This window comes from Sinocyclocheilus grahami, unplaced genomic scaffold (assembly GCF_001515645.1).
Source record: "Sinocyclocheilus grahami isolate Dianchi unplaced genomic scaffold, SAMN03320097.WGS_v1.1 scaffold894.1, whole genome shotgun sequence".
In the NCBI taxonomy this organism is placed as follows: Eukaryota; Metazoa; Chordata; class Actinopteri; order Cypriniformes; family Cyprinidae; genus Sinocyclocheilus; species Sinocyclocheilus grahami.
In genome coordinates, this window is record NW_015506073.1 from 257,596 (window position 1) to 284,376 (window position 26,781).

The window sequence follows — 26,781 nt, forward strand, 5'->3', positions numbered from 1 at the left end:
ATTTAATTATTATTATTATTATTATTATTATTATTTTTTACAATTATAGGTCCCTGTGAAATTTATATTTTTTTTTAGAAAGTCTGTGTCGTCAGTTTGGATTTTTCTGGATTTATGATTTAATACATTTTTACAATCAAAAACAGTGGAAATTAAATGAAGGCATATAGCATTACCAATTTAATTAATGTTTTAAAAATGCAGTCAAATAGAAATGTAACAATTCTTTTTATTTTTTGTCAAACAAACAGCTGAACAACAGAGGTTTACTGTTAAAATTAAGTTCCCCTGGCAGTTTCTCTGTTACAGTATATTATGTATCCTGTATTTTATGTACATTTATATATCCTTTAGCAAATTTTATTTTTAAATTTTATTCCTTATGCATGCTATTTTTTCTTATGCATCTGAGTTCACTACCAAATGTTTTTCAGTGCAAGATTTACTTTGAAACGATTTTCATTCTGAAATTGTTTAGTTTAGTTTAGCAGTTAATTTCACATATAATTACAAAGAAAGAGCAAGTAACAAATTGATAAACATAATATTTTGAAGTAGAAAGACTGAAACCGTAAAACACACTCCTATAATGTTTTTTATTTATTTACTTAGAAAAATCAGTTTTTACAGTGAATAAGGGGTCGTTCACACAGAAAGCGTTTTTAAACTGGACTGCTTTTTCTATTGTTTTTCTATGTAAACATGCACTAGAAGGACATATTTGACTTATGCATTTGCATTTCATGTCTTTTTCATCATCTTGCGCATGACACATTGCACAACTTTTAACAAAATGAGTCTCTAAAAATGTGCAAAAATTTATTTTGAGTGAACGGCCCCTAACTATGTTTTTTCTTGAAGTTTAATTGAGATATTCTATTAAATCATCTCGGTCTCAAAACTCTCATAATCACAGAATCATGACACTAGTCTAAATTAAATTTATACAAATAAATATAAATGAAACAAATAAAACATTCAAATTGCCACAATTGTGCTTAATTGTAAAAATCAACCACACAACTCACCTCGTTTCCATCAGCGTCCCGCGAATCCTCCGCGTGATTGGCTACGTCTGACAGGAAGTGAAGTAAACACTGAAGGGTGTCACTGTTGCAGGCAGGAAGCAGACAGATGAGTAACTGTATGACTGTGTGCTGATACGCCTTGTCTAGAGCTGCACAAACACCACAGAGAAGATGAGTGGAATAAAGAAGAATAAAGTGTTGATTTATTAAAGGAATAGTTCATCCAGAAAAATTCAAATGTACTCTCCCTTAGATCATCCAAGATTAGGATGAGTTTGTTTCTTCATCAGGTTTGGAGAAATGTAGCATTGCATCAGTGTCTCAGCAATGGATGCTCTGCAGTGAATGGGTGCCGTCAGAATGAGAGTCCAAACAGCTGATAAAACATCACAATAATCCACAGCACTCCAGTCCATCAGTTAACATCTGGAGAAGACAAAAGCTGAAACAAATCCAGCATTAAGATGCTTTTAACTTCAAACCGTTGCTTCTGGCTAAAAGAGTCCATAATCCATAATAACATAATAATGTTGTCTCTCACATCAAAATCCAGCTACATATTTGTTTAGAGCTGTTTAAACGGTGCTTGATCTGTGCAGATTTCTCTCCCGATTCACACCAGAACACTTTTTCACCGGAGGAAGCGTTATTATGGATTATGGATTCATATTTTAGCTGGAAGCAACGGTTTGAAGTTAAAAACATCTTAAAGATATATTCATTTCTTACATACACACAGCTTTTGTCTTCTCCAGATGTTAGCTGATGGACTGGAGTGGTGTGGATTACTTGTGGATTATTGTGATGTTTTTATCAGCTGTTTGGACTCTCATTCTGACGGCACCCATTCACTGCAGAGCATCCGTTGCTGAGACACTGATGCAATGCTACATTTCTCCAAACCTGATGAAGAAACACACACTCCCCAATCTTGGATGACCTGAGAGTGAGCACATTTTCATTTTTGGCTGAACTATTCCTTTAAGAAAGATTGTCTGTGTTGTTTTGCTCACATGCGCAGCTGATAAACGCGGAGTACAGTTCTCTGGTCAGCAGAGGATCAGGAATGTCTCTCAGAAACTCTTTGAGCAGCGCCGCCACATCATGAACACTGTGCCGCTGGTCCAGAACAACATCGGCACCCTGATCGAACGCTTCACGCAGCTGAACGTCACAACAAACACACGTCAATGCTGTGAGAACGGACATCCGTCTTTAGAGGGTTCACATACTTCTTCCACCAATGAAGTTGCACAACCTTTCCAGTTATTTGCGATTATTAGTGCATTAAAAATCATTAAAATTAACCCAGAGTCATTGAAAATAATCCTCTTGAAAGGTTTGTGTACACAACAGCATTATCTAGAGCAAAGTTTAGCAAACTAGGGTTTGTGAAGAAACTGATGGGGGTTGAAAAAAAGCTAATAATGAATTAAATAAAGAAAACGTACAATTAATATAAATAATTAAAAATGAAAACAAATTACAATACTTACTAAAAAAAGATGAAATAATTTATTTCTTTACCTGGATGTCACAATACAAAATTTTGCCAAGTTTTATTATGTTATATATTAAGCACTATCTAACAAGAAAGAGTGACTGTATAATATTGCTTAATAAATTTGACAGGTTTGTATTTTTTGTTTGTAAGTTCAAAAATAAGTCAGAGCAAAGTTAAAAATAGATAAATAATTTTAAAATAAAAAAAATCTAAATAAAAGATTATTTAATTTGTTTGTGTTGTTCTGTTTGGCTGTCATGTGACCATTAACTGGCGTCAGAGAACTGTGAATATGAAAATGTGTTGATTAATTATTAAACCTATTAACGCAAAAGGAACTTTAAATAAATATTTTAGGTCAAAAACAAAACAAAACTTTAAATTAAATTAAATTAAATTAAATTAAATTAAATTAAATTAAAATAAATTAAATTAAATTAAATAATGAAATAATGAATTAAATTAAATTAAATTAAATTAAATTAAAATTAAAATTAAAATTAAAATTAAAATTTAAAATAAAATAAAATTAAATTAAATAAAATTAAATTAAACAAAACAAAACAAAACAAAACAAAACAAAATAAAATAAATAGTTTGGGTTAAAATAGTTTTTGAGTTTGGGAATTCCTGGTCTAGATGATGAAATATTTTATGATGAGAAAAATATATAAAAAAAATAAAATAAAATGCCTTTATTTTATTTACTTTTACTGAAATATAATAACTGAAATATTATTTGTTGTACAATTTAATTTAATTTAATTATAAAAACATTTAGCTTTTTATGTATTCTGGTTTCCTTTGCCATCTAGTAAAAAAAAATGTAAATGAAAATATATAGTTTCTAAAACATAAAACATTTGCTTCTCACCTGTCGAACTCTTTTCTTCGAGCTCCCGACCCGGAAAATGCCCACCGTCTGCAGACCTTCACAGCAGCAAAGCAAATAACCGGCACTGTTACGTCAACATCTATATGGAAACAGTCTTAAAACTGTGTTTAGACTACGCTCAAACTAGTCCGGCTGTTATTGTGAACTCTGAAGACCCCATGAAATGAAAATGGAAACTTTTTTTTTTTTCCTGTGTTGATGTTTTCTATTGAAACAGGAAGTTGGGGCGAGGCTTATTGAACCATAAAGACGACCTCACACCGACAGATGTGACCTCAGGGCCTCACAATTTTGATTTCAGGGGCTCCTTAAAGGAGCACTCCACTATTTTTGAAAATAGGCTCATTTTCCAACTCCCCTAGAGTTAAACAGTTGAGTTTTACCGTTTTCTAATCCATTCAGCCGATCTCCGGGTCTGGCGGTAGCACTTTTAGCTGTAGCTTAGCATAGATAATTGAATCTGATTAGACCGTTAGCATCTCGCTCAAAAATGACCAAAGAGTTTCTATATTTTTCCTATTTAAAACTTGACTCTTCTGTAGTTACATCGTGTACTAAGACCGACGGAAAATGCAAAGTTACGCTTTTCTAGGCCGATATGGCTAGGAACTATACTCTCATTCCGGCGTAATAATCAAGGAACTTTGCTGCCGTACCACGGGTCCGTCGGTCTTAGTACACGATGTAACTACAGAAGAGTCAAGTTTTAAATAGGAAAAATATAGAAACTCTTTGGTCATTTTTTAGCGAGATGCTAACGGTGTTAACTCTAGGGGAGTTTGGAAAATGAGCCTATTTTCAAAAATAGTGGAGTGTTCCTTTAAAAAGACATTTGTATTTCGGTGGCACTGACCATACTTCTGCAAGTGTTGGCAGCAGCTGTCCAGCACACGCGGCACCTGTCTGTAGATGGGATTCAGGCTGAGCTTGGCGTCGCTCGTCTTCTTCTTCTTCTCGCTGTGTGACTCCACAGGCATGGAGAGCTGAAGAGCCTCCAGCAGACGAGAGTGACTGTCGTCCAGATCAGTGATGCAGTCCACAGACACACCGCCCTGCAGCGGTCAAACACACAAATATAGACACTTCTGTCAGCATTTTTGGCTGAGAAATACAGTCTGAACCCTATTAAATCCATTGCGTTATTCAGTGTTGGGAAGGTCACTTCGGAAATGAAATAGTACAGATTACAAGTTATCCTATTTACAATGTAATAAGTAGTGAAACTATTTCAATTGCTTTGTTAAAGTAATGTAACTGATTACATTTGATTACTTTTTGATTACTTTTCTAAATTTCTAAAAAAAACATTTTCAAACATGTAAAGCAGGCAGGGTTAACCTTACAGTAGTATTTAACACTGATTACTGTCACTTTCGAAATCCTTCATCACTTGAATTTTAAATTTTAAAATCAGACTTACTTTGAGATCATTCTGAGGTTAAATACAGATTTAAAACCATAACAAGAAAACGTTTAGTAGCTATGATACTGTTTTTGAAATCAAATCTTTGCTAGCTATGACAGGAAACACTGGCTTCTAACAATGTCGTGGAAAAAAAACGTTAATCTTAAAAAAATTAAGCACATACATAAACCAAAATAGGAATAAAAGAGTTATCGAATATGCATGTGTCATAAACTCCTGAAACATTGGTGTCTCATATTGCGCAGTCAATGCAATTTATGAAAGAAATTAACTTAATCTGTATGTGGGTGTGTCTGAAAAAAAAATCTGATGCAACCCCTTTTGTAATCGTTAACATTTTCATAAGTAACTGTAATTTAATTACACATTTTTTCTCAGTAACTGCAACTGATTACAATTACATTTATTTTGCAATTAAAGTACATAATTTAGTTACATGTAACTAGTTACTCCCCTACACTGGCATTATTAATCGCATTACTTAATATCTCATAGCAAATACATTTTCAATATGCAATAAATCATCATCCCTGATTGTTATGAACAAACTACGGAAACATTTGCTTATGTTTTCTGTATTAGATTCAACACAATTTGGTTCATGATGACAATTTGATTGCACAGATGTTCCCCCCCCCCCCCACAGATTTCTACTTAATGAATTATTAATTCTTTAATGTGAGGCCTAATGATAAGTGGCACCATGTTTGGGTCTCAAACAGCATTAAACAACAGTTTACACAGGAAAGTAACTAAAAGTTTCATGCTCATGTGAGAAATGTGTTATTTTAGTATCATTGACATACTGTTAAAGTATTTGTTAATAATTTTAATTATTTTCTGTTTTCACTTTACTGTTTAGTAGGTTTTATGTGCAAACCCGATTTCAAAAAAGTTGGGACACTGTACAAGTTGTGAATAAAAACAGAATGCAATGATGTGGAAGTTTCAAATTTCAATATTTTATTCAGAATACAACATAGATGACATATCAAATGTTTAAACTGAGAAAATGTATCATTTTAAGGGAAAAATAAGTTGATTTTAAATTTCTGTTGCATATTTTAGTCATTTGTAAATGTCTATATAGTATTTTTTTAATTTTTATTTATTAGTTTTAGTTATTTTAGTGCTTCAACTTTAAACGATAAAGAGAAAAGTTGCCTCATCAGCCAGCTGAAATAAAATAAGTTTTGCGTAAATATACCAGAATAAATAAGTAAAAGGACAAATTAATAATAATAATAATAATAATAATGATCATTAATTTATTATTGTATCAAAAAACATTTTAATGATTATTATTAATGATTATTAATTTATTATTGTCAATAAACCTATTAATGATTATTATATTAATTGTTGTGTCAAAAAACGTATTATTAATTATTAATTTATAAAACATTTGTATAAAACATTTGAATGATTATTACTGATTACTAATTTATCATTGTGTCAACGTTTTAATGATTATTATTAAATATTATTAATTTATTATTGTCTCAAAAAACGTTTTAATGATTATTAGTATTGATTATTAATTTATTATTGTATAAAAAACATTTTAACAATCATTATTAATAATTATACATTTATTATTGTATTTATTATTGTATCAAAAAACGATTTAACGATTCATTAATAATTATCATTATTATCGATTATTAATTTATTATTGTCAAAAATGTTTTAATGATTATTATTATTGATTCTTAATTTATTGTGTCAAAAAAGCGTTTTAATGACAAGTATGAATGATTATTAATTTATTATTGTGTAAAAAAAAACGTTTTAATGATTATTATTAATGATTACTAATTTTTTTATTGTGTCAAAAACCTTTTTCCTGCATATCGGTTATCAGATATTTAAAAATATGATAATGCTCTACAATTCTATTGGTTCTATTCGTCAACATGAACTAACAATAAAAACACTTCTAAAGCATTTATTCATTAAGTGCCCCTATTATGGGTTATAAATGGTTCATATTTTGGTTTTGGGAGTCCCCAACAACAGGTTGACATGCTTGCAAGGTCAAAAAACACTTTCATTGTCTTATAATATGCATTTATTTTTATCTTATTTGCTCATTGACTCCCAAATGATTCGCTCAATGATTAATTTTTCCAAACCCCTCCTTTGCGTGACGCTAATCTGCAGTGATTGGTCGATTTCATTTCCATTTCATCTCGCCTGTAATGCCTGATAAAGCAGTGTTTGTGAGCGCAGTGCTGCTTTGTGTACAGCGTTACCGGGGAAACCGCTATTTTTACTGCTCCAAAAGCGGCACCTAGTGGCAAAGAATGAATTTGCATTTGCATTCAGACAAAGTTTTCCAGGTCTGCCGTGCAACAAGTGGGCGGGCAATATGCTAATGTTTCACGTTGACGTCAACATGAAACGGATGGGATTCGTTTCATTGATTCAGAGTCGACTCTTTCTTTTGAGAGACAATAACTTCATACACGGTGCACTTTCAGATTTAAAACTTTGCAGGATGTTTTCATTCACTTAGAGCTGTGTTACACGCTGCACGAAAGGTGATTTTCAAAAATCCATAATAGGGGCACTTTAATGATCATTTCAACATTTACTTGTGTAAATATTATTTTAAGCACTTGAGCTAACATGAACTAATGATGAATAGTTGTATTAATTATATAATATAATTATAGACTATAATTATATACAGTAACAGATGCATTGCTCATTGTTAGTTAATGTTAGTTATGCATTAACTACGTAACAAATGGGACCTCACTGTAATGTGTTACCAAAAGCGGCAGTATGGGTTGAAGCGATACTCTACCCGTCTGCGCGAGCGCAGCGCCGTTTCCGGTGTGCTGGGTGTCGTGCCTTCGTTGGGCGTCTCGCAAGACGAGCTGAGGGACGAGTTACTGCTGGAAAGCTCCTTGTTGGTGGATCTGCGGCCCGTCAGGTGCAGGAGTGAAGAGACTCGGTCTGCCGGACTCCGATGCTCCTCCTGCTCCTCCTGCTCCTCCTGCAGCTGCTTGTGACGCCGGTCGTTCACAATCACCTGCGAGAGCGGCACGCCGAAAGCCTGAGAATCCGACTCTGAGAAAGAAAGAGACGCATATTTACCTCTGCTTCTCTAATCCAGGATCTCACAAAGACCAAATGCCTTTGAAACTAAAATATTTACAATAAGTCAACCTGGGGTTTTTAAGTTCATATTTAAATGTTTTCACAACACAAAAAATAAAGGTAAGATTAAATAAATACTAATGAAAATATGTTTTATTTTGGCTTAATTTAAAAATAAATGCAAAGTAAAATTGAATAAAATAATCTAAAATAAAATAATTGTTAATATTTATGTATTTATTTATTTAGCCTCATTATTGAAATGCTAACTTAAAATCCCAGGGGGACTTCATGTAAAAAAAATAAGCAAAACAAAACAAAACAAAACAAAACATAAAATACAAAAAAAATAAAAATAAAATAAAATCGTAATATTAAAAAAATTACTTGAAGTACTCTTGAGATTTTAAGTTAATATTTCAATAATTTAGCAATGCATTTGCATGTCCATGGTCCATTTACGTTAATTTTACATTTTTATGATGTAATTCAAGGATTCCCAAACTTTTTTTGGCAGTTTTGTATATCTTAATATATCAATAATTTCATGACACATTCAGAAGGTCCTCTGATGTTGATAATTATTAGCGGTGACAATTACTGCTATTAATTGTAATAATTATTAGTATACTGTATATAAATTTTTTTAATGGTTATAGCTTCAGTTTTAGTTATTTAGACTACAATAACCCTGCTTTTCAATGTGATTTCTCCAGTGCTTTTTACTGCAAAGATTTAGTTCTGGTTCTTTAATCAAGGATTTCCTAAACTATTTGTCGGCCAAACGCCTTTGAACTAAAATATTTACATGAATTCCCCATGGGATTTTAAATTGATAATTCAATAATTTAACAACACACACTACAAAAAAAATTATAAAATAAAATAAAGGATATGGATATGTTTGATGCTTATAAATAAATACAAACCTGCCAAATTCATTAATATCACACAGACACTCCTGCTTATTTCATATTGCTTTATATATAAAGTAATAAAACATAGCATATACAAATATTTTTGTATTGTGGCATTCCACACTGAACATCTCACACCTTCAAACACAGAAGTGGTTTAGTGTAAACGGGAAAGGAATGCGTCCGGTCTGAGTCGTTGGAGGTCTAATCTGCAACACAAATAATGGGAGCGAGTGCGGAGCGTCTCGGACTGTTGTTGTTATTTCTCGGGGCCGTCGGAGCGCAGCGGGAGCGTCTGCATTCCAGCACACATTACTGCGCAGCCGCTCAGGCGGATCACTGCTGTCACGCTGCATTCTAGGTCAAAGCACTATATATTAATATTACAGTGGAGCTATAGGAGATCAAACGTACAGTATGCGAGCACTGTGAACATCTCAAATATTTGGTTCTTCATTTAAACCTATAAATAAATGTTTTAGGATCTAAATATGAAGATATAATGTAAAAGCAGATTGTGCTCCATTTCTATGTGACTAATCAAACCGGAGTAAAAGACTCTTTGTTCAGACGGACAGATGTTCTTTCACTGAAGTGCAAGATGATATTTGGATCACCCAAATGAGCACCCTCTGAGACGGTTCAAGGCAAGGCATACTGCTAACAACTAGGCAGTTGATGTGCCAGTGCAGTTGGGGGCCCATTCATACCCCCGACACTGCAAGCCCATCATACGTGGCAACCAGCCGGTGGTAGAGGCAACCGTGTGAACCACAGCATGCCTGTAGACCTGCTCTAGGGGCACTCCTGCCCGGTGAAATGCAAGGTCTGACCACGGGGTGAAGGTTTGGCAGCAGGCCGGTGTGACTTGGACCCGGTGAGTTCAAGTCGCACAACTGATCCCAAGACTGAGCTAGTACGAGCCAGTCGTCGAGGTAGTAGAGAACAAGAATTCCCTGCTCTTTCAGGGGAACAAGGGCTGCCTCCGACACTTTCATGAAGACACTGGGCGACAGGGACAGCCTGAAGGGCAGGACCTTGTACTGATATGCTCGTCCTTCGAACGCAAACCGCAGAAATGGTCAGTGGCACAGAAGGATCGACATATGAAAGTACGCATCCTTCAGGTCGATCACTGCAAACCAATCTCAGGGATGGATGCACCCGAAGATGCGTTTCTGTGTCAACATCTTGAACGGTAACCGGTGAAGGGCCCGGCTCAAGACACGCAGGTCCCAGATCGGTCGTAACCCACCGCCTTTCTTGGGTACAATGAAGTAGGGGCTGTAACCCCGTCTTCATATCGGCTGGAGGCACCGGCTCTATCGCATCCTTCGCCAGTATGATAAGATGTAAGACAGGAGCATCGGCCACCTTCACTGATGTGAAGCCGATGCCACTGAACTTGGGGGGATGCCGGGCAAACTGAGTCACATAGTCTGATGGTCCGCAGAAGCCAGCAAGACGGGCCTGATAGCACTAGCCAGGCACCCAGATACCGTGCAGGCAGGACCAGTGGAACCACTGATGTACCTGCAGTGGGGCAGCAAGGTGGAACGCAGGGACCTGGTCCGTGGGGGGACCGAAGAGGGGACTGAGTGTGCGGTGCAATGCTTACCTGGTTCCACGGTTTGGCTGGGTGCGTGAGGGTGCGTGAGTAGGGCCTTTGATGATGCTCTTGAACTGCCCGCTCCTGCCTGCTGGTGAGAGAGGAGGATGGGTGTGGTCCGGTGTTGGTCGGTCCGCGACTCTCCATGCCCTCTTGGGACCCAGAGACAGAGAAAACTGCTCTTCTGTCGAGATTTTTGGAAACAAGATTCTCCACCCAGCCCTCCTCCGGGGGAGGGAATGGTGCATTCACCATCCCCCAAAGAGCAGTTCCTTCTCTCTCTGGGTCAGCCGTCCCGGGGCCTCTTGCTCTTCCGCTCACCGCCAGGCTTGACGGGGGCTGGACGGGTGGGGCAGCCTGCCTACTTGCAGCTCCACGGCGCCGCTTGCTTGAGGCTGCTACGGATGCGGCGTGGGAGCGGGGGTGGACGCAGGGGGCCACCCTTGGCGACGAGCAGGCTGGGGCGCTGTGGCCAGGTGGAGGCAGCAGCTGACACGGGGGAGGACGTGTCGGATCGCCTCAGTCTGCTCCTGTGCAGTCGAGAACTGCTGGGCCATGTTCTTGACTGTGTCACCAAAGAGGCCGGTCTGGGACCCAGGGACCTTGAGGAACCAAACTTTGTCGGCATCCCCCATGTCGACCAGACACAGCCAGAGGTGATGCTCCTGGATCACAAGTGTGGACATCGCACAACCCAGAAAACTCACAGTGACCTTCATAGCTCGGAGTGCAAGGTCAGTTGCGGTTCGGAGCTCTTTCAGAATTTCCGGATTGTGACCACCCTCGTGCAGGTCCCTCAGTGCTTTTTAGCCTGAAGTACCTGCAGTAATGCAGTAGCATGTAAGGAGGAGGCAGCTTCTCCACAGGTCATATAAGCATTGCCAGACAGACCAGATGAGTACCTACAGACCCAGGAGGGGAGGCACGGTTTGCCCTGTTGGGTGGAGGTGGTATTAAGACACAACTGCATCACAACCGACCGCTCCACCGGGAGGGGGACCCCCGTATACCCCTAGCTGAACCACCATCGAGAGTGGTGAGGGAGGAGTTTAAACTCTGGAATATTATTAGAGTCCAAAGAGCGTGCTAAACTCGTTCAGTCTTCTTCTCTCAGTAGAGTAGTCAGGAGCAAAGCGATGTGATCGCTCGGTTCCAAAGCGAAAATCTGAGTATGTGTTGCACCTGCTGCCTAGTTATACTCTCGCCACAATCAGCGGCAGCTGGATGCAATCATTGCATGCCAATGTGCATTGGCTCGTTTAGTTTGCACTCGAAGTGGATTGGTCTCTCTAAGCGAGATCCCAAAGTCGGTCATCACCATATTGAACTTTTTAGCCCAAATTTTAAGACCTTTAAAAAAGATAATTAGGACTTTTGTTACACCATTTAAGATATGTAATAGCTTTTATAGCCTTAAAGCATTTCTAGATCTCATTAAGATGTTTAATTCGTCATACAAAAACAGACATATCTAATCGAAGAAATCAGCTTTGACCTTTATTTCCAGTGGTCAGCTTGCAGCTTTAACTTCTAGATGTGCATGATGACAAATATCTAAAAACCAAATGCATACCTTTGTCTCTCTTTTCCTTCGATAAAGAATCCAACTTCCTCCTGAGTGACTTTTTCCGCTTCTGACCATCTGGAAAAGACATTGCATACAAAACATCAGAAACAGACAATCAAACCAATGACACTTCAAGACGTGTCTTATTTGTTTGAAATGTGAGTCTCTGTGTACCTTTGGGGATGGTGATCTGGCATCCCAAATCGAAGTCTTTCATCAGTCTGACCAGAGCGACTTCCTGCAGCCGGACTCTTTCCAGCTCCGACAGACTCTGAATGGAAACCGACTGCATGTGGAAATTATGACCGGTTGTTTTCTTACAGGTGAAATCTCCCTATGAAAGATGCAAAATAGACACATAGAAAGAGAAATTCTTTAATAAAGCAGCAGCAGCCAGCAGCATCAACAAAATATCACAATATATACAAATATACACTGCTGGTCAAAAGTGTGGAATAACTGCGTTTTTTTTAAATAAGTCTCTTCTGCTCAACAAGGCTGCATTTAAAAAAAAATCTAAAATACAATAAAAAGTGTTATATTATTTAAATTTAAAATAGCTGTTTTCTATGTGAATATCTGTTAAACTGTAATTTATTTCTGTGATGTGCAGCTGTATTTTCAGCATCATTATTCCAGTCTTCAGTGTCACATGATCTTCAGAAATCATTATAATTATGATTATTATCAATGTTGGAAACAGTTGTGCTGTGCAATATTGTTGTGGAAACCGTGACACACTACAATTCAAAAGTCTGAAGAAAGTATGAATTAAAAAAAAAAAAAAATTTTTTTATCTAGCACTGATGCATTAAATTGATAAAATGTATAATTTTATTTATAACATTTATAATGTTACAAAAGATTTCTATCTCAAATAAATGCTGTTCTTTTAAACTTTCTATTCTTCTGTGAATCCTGAAAAATAAAATGCATCAAGGTTTCCACAAAAATATAAAGCAGCACAACTGTTTTCAACATTGATAATAATCAGAAATATTTATTGAGCAGCAAATCAGCATATTAGAATGATTTCTGAAGATCATGTGACACTGAAGACTGGAGTAATGATGCTAAAAATTCAGGTTCAAATCACAGAAATAAATGACATTTCACTATATATTCACAGATAAAACAGTTATTTTAAACTCTAATAATATTTCACAATTCTTACTGTATTTTTGATCAAATAAATGCAGCATTGGCGAGCAGAAGAGACTTATTTCCAAAACATGTAAGAAATATGGAAATATTCCATGTATAAGTATGCTGAGAATGTTTCTCATTGGTGCATCTCATTTCAGGATTGTGGACAGTTTTTTATTTGGTAAACAAATATGATTTCAAATATGAAATCATGGGCTTGTGTTTTCTTCAGCAGCCTCTGAGCTCATGTCAGGTTTCTCAATGGAGAATGAATGGGAGTTCAGCTCCTGTAATCCTGCTTTTGTGCTCTGCTGGCTTTATATTGTGATGTTTGGACAGATACAGTATACACACACACGGTGTCTCTATACTCCCTCAGAATAAGCCCAGGTCTCTGTGAACATGCAGTGACAAGCACTGGAGAACTCCTGGCGTCTGCACAGACGTTCCCTGATCATCCTGATATCCTCGGACTTGAGAAATCGAACCCAGACTCTGGCAGACGCTCGTGTTTTGTTAGTTTGCTTTTTTTGCTTTCTGGGAATGATCACTCAAGTAAATTTAGCCAGGAGTCTCAGACTGAGTTAGATCAGATGACACGTTTGAAGACAACAAATTAGTGATTTTCACAAATCATTAACAACCGGTGTTGTGTAATAAAAACCATCTCGCAGGACTATACTTAATATTAACCTCTTCATTATGAAAACATGCCTTGATTATTTTAACTATAGTTTTTACTGTATTTTACTACTTGCATATAATTTTAATTTACTATATTTTACTGCTTATAAGTCGATTATAGCTATAATGACCATTTGAAATTATTTGTAATTATTTAAAAATAATTAAATATTTTAAAGTAATTAGTATATAAATAATATAATGAATTATTAAATAATTATTTAAATAAATAAATAAAATAAAACATTTTAATACTAGCATTTGAAGTAGTAGTAGTAGTAGTGTGTGTGTGTGTGTGTGTGTGTGTGTGTAGATGTATAGGATAAATACTGAAACATTAACATTATTATGTATTTACAGCTTACAAAAGAGGAACAATTGCAAAATTTGGAAAAGGAAAAAGAAACACAAAACATGTTTTAATTATTATTTTAACTATGGTTTTTACTATGTTTTACTACTACAATTTAATTCAATCATAGTACTAATAATAAATAATAGCAATAATTTGTAAAAATATTTTTTAATTATTTATTATATATATATATATAATATAATAATTGTTATTACATTATTATTTAACTATATCATATAAAAAACAACCATTTTGATTAAACAGATTAAACAAATAAGTTAACTTTTCATAATCAAACAAATTAACTTTTATGAGTATTTAGAACTTTTTCGTTTGAGTTCACAAAACTGACACAACTTAAGTAATATCTTCTTGTTTCATTGTTTTGTTTTGTTTCTTTTAATTTAGACAAATTTAAATTTAGCCTAACTAAAACTGAGCTGATGATTTGTATTTCGCATTATGTTTTGCCGTGGCACTCGAAAGGGAATGTAAATGCTGTGTGTTACATAATGTTTATTTTGTGCAAGTTTAATGTTAAGTGGGGGATTTAGTTTTTTGCTAGGTATATCAAATGCTCTATATTGCTCTATATTCAGCAATTGCTATGCTAATCAAAGCATTGTGTTACTAATTAGCCAGTTAGGATTTAACTGAATTAGCTAGTTAAATTAGTTAAGTTTCCACTACTAAAAATATTTTAGTATTTACGAATTTAATTAGTTGAAATCACATGAAAATGTTAAAAGGGTCATATGATGCTTTTTTAAAGATCATTATTTTGAAAACAAAACAGTAGTCCATATGACTCATGCATTAGGTTGCACGTCTTAAGTCATGTGATTCTTTTTGTGGGAAACTGAATTTTAATAATTTGCTCTTCTACTGCTGCTCTCTCCTTTTATCATAAAGTAAATACCTCCTATTATGGGTCATTCATAGCATATGTGATGTGCAACCACACTTTTTTTATTTCACTTTTCCACTCTAGCCAATCTCATAAACTTGGATAACAGGACCACATGCATGCCTAACAGCACAAATCAAACATTCACTGAGCATTTCCTTCCCAGCTGCAGAAGGTCAACACTCAATCCAAACACCAGCCGTTTCTCATCTGCTTGCATAATAACCCAGATGAAATCACACACTGATGTGCACGAGCACAAGACATTAGCTGCATCCACTCAAAATGAGATCAATAAAATAATCATATATTTCTAATTATTCAGTTTTTTCTACTGATATATGGTAAATTACGTAATGGAGTCGCTTAATGGTGATGGAAAATAATGAGATTGGGGGGAAAAAATTAAATGCTTTTACTTTCTCTTGCAAAGGTATTGTGTTTCCCCAAGAAATTTTCCATTCACTCATAAAACATTTGTTTTCTCTCGCAAAAGTATTGCGTTCCCTTGAGAAACTTTGCATTTGCTTGCAAAACATTTGCGTTTTTCGCTAAGAAACATTGCATTTACTTGTTTACTTTGTGTTCACTTTTGCAAAAGTATTGTGTTCCGCTAAGAAACTTTGTGTTTGCTTGAAAAATATTGAAAATTATTGCGTTCTGCAAAGGAACTTTGTGTTTACTTGCACAAAAGTATTGCATTGCACTAAGAAACTTTATGTTCTGCTAAGAAACTTTGTGTTCATTCTCGCAAAAGTATTGTGTTGCCATTAAAAACTAACTTTGCATTTGCTTGCGTAACAGTTGCGTTTTTCGCAAAAGTATTGTTTCACTAAAAAACGTTGTGTTCGCTCTCACAAAGGTTTTGCGTTCCACTAAGAAACTTTGCGTTCCCTTGCAAAAGCATACTTTTACCTCCCAACTCATATTTCCATCACAAAAGTTTTGCATGCGAACTGAAAGGTTTTGCTAATGAAATAGAGTTTGCTAATGTTTCTCAGGTGAAAGCAAAGGTTTTGCAAGAGAGAGCAAATGCATTGAAATAAAATTGTTAACACTTTACTTAAAGCCTTTATGTATAATGCATTATAAAAGTAGTTTTAATGAATTAATTATGCCTTGTAATGCTCCTTATAATGCATTGTACAATCTCATGAATAATTGTAATCACAGTTAATACATTAAAACGCTTATCAATATGCAATTAAAGGGGTCATAGGATGCTACATGCACTTTTATAAGTTGTTTGAACTGAAATGTGTGTTGGCAGTGTGTGTACACAACCACCCTAAAATGATAAAAATCCACCCGGTGTTTTTTTTTAAATCTGGTTAAATGTTTTCCCCTTTCTCAAATCGAGCCGATCTCAGATGCCTGTCTGTGTGACGTCACACAGACAGGCCCCTCCCACGATAGTTTGATTGACAGCAGCGTTTCAGCACAGACTGGACTGGCGTCTTACCTTAGCTCCGCCCTGAGTGACTGTCATCAGTCTGCCATTGTTTCACCGCCGGAGCAGATGTAGACAAGAAAGACTCCTGAGCGATTGAGGTGTTCTGTTGTTGGATGTAAAAATGAACATAGCAGTCGTCATTTACTCCCGACATCTGAGCCGCTGAACTCGTAGGGAATTTTGTTTGTTTCTGAAGGGAATGCTACCCCGATCTACATAAATGCATCTATGTTCGCGCGAATCATTCATGATCCAGCCTCATCTACAGAAGAAGTGAGTATAATGTTTTGAAATGAATCTTTGCAAATTGCCTTTCCTAATAATGTGCTAATTAGCAAGTTTCATGATGAATGCGGCTAAAGTAAACAGTCTCTCTGAGAGCAGCTCGGAAGAGAGGGGCGGGGTCAGCAGAGCTCATTAACATTTAAAGGGAAATGCTACAAAAACGGCTTGATCTGAAAAGAGCTGTTTTCGACAGAGTAAAAAAAGGTGTTTTTTACACTATCATTGAGAAATTTTAACCAAACTGTGTTACAGACTTTTCATTAAGTTCATAAAGAATCATATCAACTTGTGGAAAATGGGCATCATATGACCCCTTTAACAATATGCATTTTATATTCGGCTATAGATTATAATTATTCACGACGTTTATAGTGCATTATACATAAAGGCTTTAAGTAAAGTGTTACCAAACGTTTTCCTCCCATCTCATGTTTTTGTTTTTTTTACCATCACCATGTTGCACATTTGTTGAACACTTAATTTCAAATGCATGGCAAAAAAGCATTGCAGCTATAGCAGCTTCCACTCGTTTGGAAAGACTTTCCATAAGATGTTGGATCATGGATGCAAGGATTCACTCCCGTTCACTCCCAAGAGCATCAGTGAGGTCCGGCATTGATGTCAGGTGATGATGGTGTCTAGCTCGCAGTGTTCAAGTTCAGATCAAAGGTGTTCAGATATGTGTGCAACCCAGTTGAGTCCTTCCAGACTCAACAAATCATTTCTATACGGGCCTCGCATTGTGCAACCTATAAAGCTGACTTTAAAACTACAAATATCTTGATGCCACGCCTAGATAGAACACAATGTGAAAGCCTTGTACACCAAATACAACAGAGGTGTTGCGCCATTGTGGTCAATTCTGCACAGAGAAAGTTCATCTGACTCATGTTATATGAATGAAAAATGTCATCAGAACATTAAATTATGGCATTCTTTCTTAAGTACTACACTACACACCCCGCTAACACCTGCACTTCATTATTCTCTGGCATAAAATCTCTGCTCTTCCAGACAGCGGACGAGCTCTCCCACTGAAATCCAGAGAAATATAAGTGAACAAGATCATGCTTGTACACAGATGTGGAATTAAGTAAGGCTGGCTTCACATAAGCTGCATTCCAAATCACAAGGTCCCTACATAGTGTGCACTACAGAGTGTATGTAAATCTGTTCATTTGGAACACAGACATTTAAAAGTTTTTTATTTCAAATAAATTCTGTTCTTTTGAACTTTCAAATCATAAAAAAAAATCTTGAAAAAATTGCATATATTAAAATATATTACATACACAAAAATATGAATTATGCAGCATAATAATCAGAAATGCTTCTTGAGCAGCAAATCAGCATATTAGAATGATTTCTGAAGGATAATGTGACACTAAAGACTGGAGTAATGATGCTGAAAATTCAGATTTGATCACAGAAATAAATAGCATTTTGAAATATACTCACATAGGAAACTGTTATTTTAAATTGTACAAATATTTCACAATTTCTACTGTATTTTTTGATCAAATAAGTGCAGCCTTGGTGAGCAGAAGAGACTTCTTTCAAAAACAGTTTTAACGGCAGTGTATATATAGTGCAGCATTTCTAGCATTTTATAATAAAATATCAATATCAAGACAAGGCAAAGAACCTCATATGAAATGTACTTCAGTCAAACCTCCAAGGCATCAACAACACAAAATACAATAGCACAGGTAAGAAAAATTAAAACAATGAGCAGCAGGCTTATTTAGTAAGCTATAAAAAAAGTCATTTAAAAGATATTAAGAGAAAAGTGCAAACACAAGTCGCTTCATCCTTTGGTGCTGTAGTGCCACTCGACGACTGCACACTTACCAGAAATGAAAGCCTCGCTCATCAGCATAAAAGGTGAGCAACAGTTTCATCTGAACAGCTGTCTAACAAGAGATACTTGAGGATCATCAAATAAGCATCACATTTGTGTCTGATGGTAATTCCAGGCCCAGCTGCTCTATTCTCCACGACGATTTCACCAACGTGATCTCATTAGTATTCATAAGCATTCAATCATAACATATGCTTCTAACACACATACATTTATATCAATGTACGAACAGCTTCTAAATGCTTTTATGGATGTAAAAATGTACATACACATGTTTACACATCCTTTGAGGTTCTCAGAAATGCAATGAAATCTATGAATTTAATATTTGAATAAATTAGATGAATTAAATGTTTAACAGTATTACATTAACTTAACATGTTGACATTATAATGTTTTCACTCAGTTCTGTGTGATTTCTTAATACTGTCAACATGTACAGTTTTATCAATTCTGTCAAAACATACAAAAAATGTGCAAAGTTTATTTACAAATACAAAGGGCTGCACAATTCATTAAAAGAAAAACAAAAACAAAATCATGATATGGCTTAGTGCAATTATCTAATTTCAAAGGCTGGAATATTTAAAAAGTTCAACTGTTTAATGTTTAAAAATGAAATTAAGCCATAAATATTATTACTGCAATTTAACAGTTGTAAAATACAATTATCAATATTTTTCTTTTTTTATATATATTTTGTAGTAAGATTTTTTTGTTTTTATTTAATAATTTTTACTATTTTTATTTAGTAGTAATAATTAAAAAATGAAAATAATAGTTATTATTTCATAACCATATTGATATATATAAATCACAATTTTTTTTAAATCACAGTCTTTATCAGAAAAAAATTTAATTCTGATTTGTCCCCAAATCATGCCGTCCTACAAATATAAAAGCTGATCTAAAAATATACCAACTAAAATGCAGACAGCGAACACAGAGTTTTCCTGAGACTTGAGAAAACTCAGTTTTCCTGTGGTTTTTCCTCACTCTGGATCAGTTTAGCCATGTTCGTTTTGATAGGAAATAAGAGCTTGGGGATTCGGGGGCTTCTTTGAAGAATTTCGTAAGGAAAACAAACAGTGCTGCTTTCTTACTTAATGCCGTCTTCACGCTACGCTTGAGCCAAAGCATCATGGGAGTCAGCTTCCCATAGGAGAGAAAAAACACGAGTGAGATCTCCTTAAAATCTCAGTTTCTTCTCAACAGCAATGAGATTGAGCGCAAATGGAGACTTTTTCGCCTGATTAATCTCATGTATTTTCACTAAGAAATCTCAACAACCTTTCAAACTACTCAGATTTCCCAAGAAACCAAAGTCTGCCAACCTTTTGGTTGATATCTCAACCAAAAATTTGAGAGCTCAACATTATTGCATGTCAATTATTGACTCATTTGTGTCTGTTTTCATTGTAAACTGACAACAACAAAAAACACTGACAAAAAATGATTTCTTGACTTTCTGTCCCACCGATGGCTAGGGAATGTCAAATGAAATCTCTCCCAGAGAACTCACAGCTTCACAGCATTGTTACGTGGTTTCATGTGAGAATGTCACTTTCACAGACTTATCACTTCCAGCTATTGAGATACTGAAGGCTAGAAAGTGAGTCCTCTGGGAGTGTCAGTTCCTATGTGTCTTTTCCTTCAGAATGACAAAGTAAAACAAGTGGACACATGCTTTGTGAGGCACTATTGTTTGCATAACTGCTTTGGAATGAAAGGTACATTATGACAAGTGCTATACAAAAAAAAAAGAAAAAAGAAAAAAAAAGTTTCACGTGTCATTGTCCATCCAGATTATACAGTACAACATTGAGAAATTAATTAAGAATTTCTTAAAAATTCCAAATAAATTCCTGCCAAGGAAATACCAGCCAAAAAGCTTGGGTCTGTAATTAATTTTTTTTATTTAATTTTTTTTTAAGTCAGGAAGGTTGCAATAATTTGATTAAAAATATAGTTAAAAATGTGAAATATTATTACAATTTAAAATAGCTGTTTTGTATGTAAATATCTTCCTATGTGTCTTTTCCTTCAGAATGACAAAGTAAAACAAGTGGACACATGCTTTGTGAGGCACTATTGTTTGCATAACTGCTTTGGAATGAAAGGTACATTATGACAAGTGCTATACAAAAAAAAAAGAAAAAAGAAAAAAAAAGTTTCACATGTCATTGTCCATCCAGATTATACAGTACAACATTGAGAAATTAATTAAGAATTTCTTAAAAATTCCAAATAAATTCCTGCCAAGGAAATACCAGCCAAAAAGCTTGGGTCTGTAATTAAATTTTTTTATTTTATTTTTTTTAAGTCAGGAAGGTTGCATTAATTTGATTAAAAATATAGTTAAAAATGTGAAATATTATTACAATTTAAAATAGCTGTTTTGTATGTAAATATCTGTTAAAATGTAATTTATTTCTGTGATCAAAGCATCATTAATATTTCAGAAACATTTCGGATTATTATTAATTTTGGAAACAGTTGTGCTGCACAATATTTTTGTGGAAACCGTGATACATTTTATTTTTCAAGATTCACAGATGAATAGAAAGTTCAAAAGAACAGCATTTATTTGAAACGGAAATCTCTAAAAATGGTTTACAAAATGTAAAAACCTTCAAACTAAGACATTCTAATCTGTTGCACATTTTATTCGTGTTGGACTAAAACGTTAAATTTTTTTGTAACTAAAATTCCTCTTTCTGTCAATCAAATTCCAAATTGAAAATCCAATGGGACTTGGTCAATTCACTTCAGATTCATACCAATGAACTGAAACTGAGCCAATTAGTTTCTCCAATTTGTCTGACTCTTTAACCAAACAATACTAAGATACAAAAGGTACAAAGAGTTCAACTGTTCACAGAAATCTCTAGAACAATCCTATTTAATAGCTGTGATGATGTAAGAGCATTAAATATAACTTTATCTTGTTCCCAGTGTCAAACCCCCGACTGGCACAAAGAAACAGGAAGTACCACATTCTGGGTTTCAACATCACTACATTAATCAGTGAGTCAGTCAGGACGCACCCTCACAGAAGATCACATGAAAGTCATACAGTAGCTGCCTGACAACGGAAAAACGTCGTCTTCTCCCTTATCTCAACTCTTTCCAACCGGATTCGAAAGGAAACTGGTGTTGGAAAAATTGAAGATTCAAACAAACTTATTTTGTTGGCTGTACAGCATTGTTGAAGCTGTTAACAATGGATTCAACTGATACATGAAGCTGGAAAAACTCATATAGCGTGTCATACAAACACAACACTTCGCAAAAAAAAAAGAAAACAAAAAAGAGTGATGCTTGTCCATGCAAAAGTTGTCGCAAAGATGTGATCATGTGCAACTGCAAGCAGAAGTGAAACACAGAACATAAATTTGTGACTCATGCACTCATTATAGGAACAGTTGTCACCATTCATAGGCCTATAGACTAATGCATCTGATTCATCATTGCAAACGTGTGCAAAAACAGACACGTCCCTTAACATGATCAATTGCTGTGTTGCAAAAAAACCTAGCAAACATAAATGGAATGCTGCAATCATCTATTTGCACGATTAAGTTATTTGTGCAATCATAATCTTGATTTTTTTTTAAATTATTATTATAATGTGCGCAGCCATGATATGGGCCATTTGGCTTAGGAAAAGTGTTGGACTTCTTATAAGAAAAAGTCATTTTTCAAATCATACCTCTGTTTTTCCCAAACCATATAGGCATCTTTAGAGAACAAAATAAGCCACTTTACCCTCTAAAAGGAATTTGAGAAACATCTACTATAATCAAATGAAATTCAATTAGTATGCATTTACTAATTTCATCAGAAAACTTGTCTACTTGGTAAATGGTGTATTTATGAAGTCTACCAGCAGAGGTAAACTGGATCTCAATCAGATAAACTTTGACATTTAGGTAAAGCATTTTAATGGAATAGTTCACCCAAAAATAGAAATTAGCTGAAAATGTGCTCACTCTCAGGCCATCCAAGATGTGGATGAGTTTGTTTCTTCATCAGATTTGGAGAAATGTAGCATTGCATCAGTGTCTCAGCAATGGATGCTCTGCAGTGAATGGGTGCCGTCAGAATGAGAGTCCAAACAGCTGATAAAAACATCACAATAATCCACAGCACTCCAGTCCATCAGTTAACATCTGGAGAAGACAAAAGCTGTAACAAATCCAGCATTAAGACGTTTTTAACTTCAAACTGTTGCTTCAAACGAAAATAAAAGAGTTCATAATCCATAATAACGCTTCCTCCAGTGAAAAAGTCCATCTCCTGTTATCTCGCACATCAAAATCCACCCACATAGGCCTATTTGTTTAAAGCTGTTCTGGACTGTTTTGGCTTGTAAACGGTGCTTGATCTGTGCAGATTTCTCTCCTGATTCAGACCAGAACACTTTTTCACTGGAGGAAGAGTTATTATGGATTATGGACTCTTATTTCAGCCAGATGCAACGGTTTGAATTAAAAAATTAAAATTAAAATTAAAAACCTTTTGTCTTCTCCAGATGTTAACTGCTGGACTGGTGAGGTGTGGATTACTTGTGGATTATTGTGATGTGTTTATCAGCTGTTTGGACTCTCATTCTGACGGCACCCATTCACTGCAGAGCATCCATTGCTGAGACACTGATGCAGTGCTACATTTCTCCAAATCTGATGAAGAAAAACTCATTCACATCTTGGATGGCCTGGGGGGTGAGCACATTTTCATTTTTGGGTGAACTGTTCCTTTAACACTAGGTGTAAACAGGGCCACAAATCTGCAGTACGCCCCTGAACATGAACATGTGCTGCACATACGTGTGTGTGTGCAGCAATACACTGAGATGATTGGCAGGCAGAATATAAAAAGGTTAAAGGTTATGCTGATACTGATGTTGCAATTGCTTTAGTGTAGCTAGAAAATAAAGTTTAAAAAGGTCCAAACTCAGACGACGAGCTTTTTCCACTCATCATTCTGGAAGATCAGATACATGACTTTGGGGATCGGAGATGTTTATCTTTGCAACTGTACTTGTCTGGAGGAGATGCAATAATCTAAACCATTTTAGCGAAAACATTGAACCACTCACATTCTCTTACGCTGGCTCTGCTCCAACTGAAAACAGCTTAAGGTGAATCAGACTTCATGAACATGCCCTACATTCACTGGTCTGTGAACGAACCACATATTCTGCAAAGATCTTGCTATCTACACTCAATAGTGTTGAATCACGGCAACCTGTCAAAACAAAAACACTCTGACTTCCCTAGAATGATGTATTTCTAAGGGAAACAGGATATTCAAGGAGGAAAAAATAGCAAAATAAGGCCAGGAACTTGTTGACTTTGGATATTGACTAATTTTAGACATTCCCAAGAGACTCTCCATTGGCACTCAAAAGTGCATGTTCGTTTTATCGGTGGTAAAGACCACTGCAAGCTTGAAGATTCACGAAACTGTTGAACATGAAAGAAGACCTTAAAAAGACCCCAAAGTGCTGTTGTACTCAGTTGACAGTCTCCAGTGGGAAAAACTATTTGCATGGGTAGCGCTGCCAGAGATCAGGTCATGCTGGTCTGCTGTGAGAAATAGAAGCTGAGGCAGACTTCATGTAAACCAGATGTCACTTCACTGAAGAACTACGCTCCGCTCTTACACGGTTTCTTCAAGCACAGTACAAAGACTTACTGCAGACAAGCTTTTTGCGACACAAAGTATACGGGACTATAAAAGAACAATGTGGGCCTACTGACAAAAAGCTCATTCAGTTGAATTGTTTTCAATGAATATGAGTGTTCTGCTATTCAGCAAAACAGAAAACAGTGAAAGAACATGCCGTTTTCATTGTTCTTTCCCTGTTTCGTTATTCTACAGAAACAGAAAATGCCAAAAAAAAAGACATTTCTCAATAAAACATTTAACACAACAGCTATTATTTTAGTCTAAGTCTAAATTTAAGCATTGCACAAGAGCACAGATAAATGCACTTTGACCAAAAATGGGAATTTATTTAAAAGCGACCCAATAAATGTGGCTGTATTTTAGTGAGATATATCAGCACACTTTGCCTCGAGATCTAAACATTATTAAGCTTGTTACTGCAACAGATTCTCTAAAACAGTCTGCGACAGGCAAAGAGGCCAAAGGGAAGCAAAGATACACAAGTAATACTGTTGTGTCTTGCAAGTCTACTACTTTAAGATGTTTGTTGTCTGTGCAAATGAGCCATTGTGGCTGCTTAAGATAAATCAAAGCATATATTGCAATGCACATAAGAGAAAATATGTATTTACTGCCAACATATTCCAGACTTTATCGGTTTTCAAATCCAATATTTAGGACTTATTGTCATTTTGCAATGTGGTTTCAAACCTGCTACCAATCAAGACTGTAAAAAAAGGTGGTTTACTGCCAAAAAAATAAAAATTAAAAGCATGCATTTGAGTTGAATGTGGCGAAAACAAAAAGCCTGCCTTTTGCTGCCTGCCAGTTTCATTGTCCAAATAATAGAAAGAGCAGTGCTCTAAAAGACAGCTGAACTGCTTTACAGGAGGAGCTTTATAAACTCCAGATTCCTGAGAGGTTAGGTAACTGTTACAAAGAGAGCTCCCCTTTGGGCTGGCCAACACAATCATCTACAAATTTGGTGTTTTGGTTTCTCAGTATTGTAGTATGGCCACGGTTTGATGAAGGGGAAAAAAAGCATGCATTAATTATAAAGAGGTGTTTGTTGATTTGTCTCTAATCATAGATGCTTTAATAATGCAATTTCATTAGTTCACATTCCTGATCTTTGCAAAGCTACTTCAAAAAACAAGCACTTTCACAACACCTTGGTATTTCCTGGCACTTGAGACATGTGTGAGATTAATGCCACTTTAATTTACCCGGAACATTTAACACATCTTGACAACAGGTTGCACTTTAGAAAGTCAAAGCCATTCACTGAATTGCACATTATTTTGTCATTAAAGCATGCAAATGTAATTATTCAATCAGTAGACAATGACAGCAACGATGCACATCCATTTGGGCCTCCTATTATCCTCATCCCATTGTGCACTTTACTGCATTGAATTAGTCATTTTCCTTCATTTTCCAGTAGAATTTAGTGTAAAGTTAAATGGTTTAAGGATAATGCATTTATTAAAGTCAGGATCAGCAGCTAAACCACCGTATGAGTTCAATATCTTCAGTTGTCTTTAGGGTTAGTATTTTATATCTGTATTGGATTCTGCTGTGGAGGAAAGCGGACATTCCATGAACACTTCCCTGCTGTCTGCTGCTGAAACCCTGAGGCTGGCAAGAGTCACGCTAGGTCATCTGTCTTCATCCTACCAGCGCTGTCTGCTGCCTTCGACCAGCTGAACCACTAGATCCTTCTGTCCACACTCTCTGCGTGTCTGATCTTCAATCAACCAAACAGAGTCCATGTCGCAGCCTTCTTGGTCTCACTCCACTGGTTATCTTCAGCCGACTGCATTAAATTCAAGGCTTTGACGTCAGGCTGTCACTGGAACAGCGCACTCCTACCTCAACACACTCCTACAGGTCTATATTTCTTCCCATCCTCTATATGGTCAGTAAGCAAGTGTCACTTGGTGGTTCCATCAAAGCAAAAAAAAAAAAAGTCGCTTTCCAGAACCTTCACTGTCTCTGTTGTTCTGCGGTGGGTCAAACATCACACCTCCGTTTGATCTGCTGAGACCGTCACAACCTTCAAGAAACTTTCCCTTAATTTTCCATAAATTGTTTTTGTTCTTGCTTTTCTCTATCTGTGAATTTTATTTCAGCTCTAGTTTCTAAGCAAGCTTACATTTGAAACTTGGCATTGCAGTAGTGCTGGCTCCTGCAGGATAAATTGATCGTGACGTTCCTCAGGACAAAACACTTGAAAAATTTCTAAATATCAACTTAGTCATTCCAAATATTTTGAATTAGAATTTATAGTATGGTGATCCAGAAATTACCATAGAGTGTCAATCTCAGTGCTGAAACTTGGATGCATGCTTTGTCATGATTAT

General features: G+C 35.7%; 1 protein-coding gene across 1 annotated transcript in view; it reads right to left on the bottom strand.

Moving 5' to 3' along the window:
- Nucleotides 1-26,781, bottom strand: part of LOC107563873 (rho GTPase-activating protein 6-like) — a 38,712-nt gene that overhangs the window by 10,874 nt on the left and 1,057 nt on the right. Inside the window, exons 2-8 of the mRNA XM_016248841.1 lie at nucleotides 12,229-12,388; nucleotides 12,061-12,129; nucleotides 7,666-7,931; nucleotides 4,281-4,479; nucleotides 3,407-3,462; nucleotides 2,042-2,192; nucleotides 1,029-1,177 (exon numbers count right to left, since the gene is read on the bottom strand). Coding sequence (XP_016104327.1) covers nucleotides 1,029-1,177; nucleotides 2,042-2,192; nucleotides 3,407-3,462; nucleotides 4,281-4,479; nucleotides 7,666-7,931; nucleotides 12,061-12,129; nucleotides 12,229-12,388 — 1,050 coding nt within the window. The remainder of the gene's footprint in view (nucleotides 1-1,028; nucleotides 1,178-2,041; nucleotides 2,193-3,406; nucleotides 3,463-4,280; nucleotides 4,480-7,665; nucleotides 7,932-12,060; nucleotides 12,130-12,228; nucleotides 12,389-26,781) is intronic.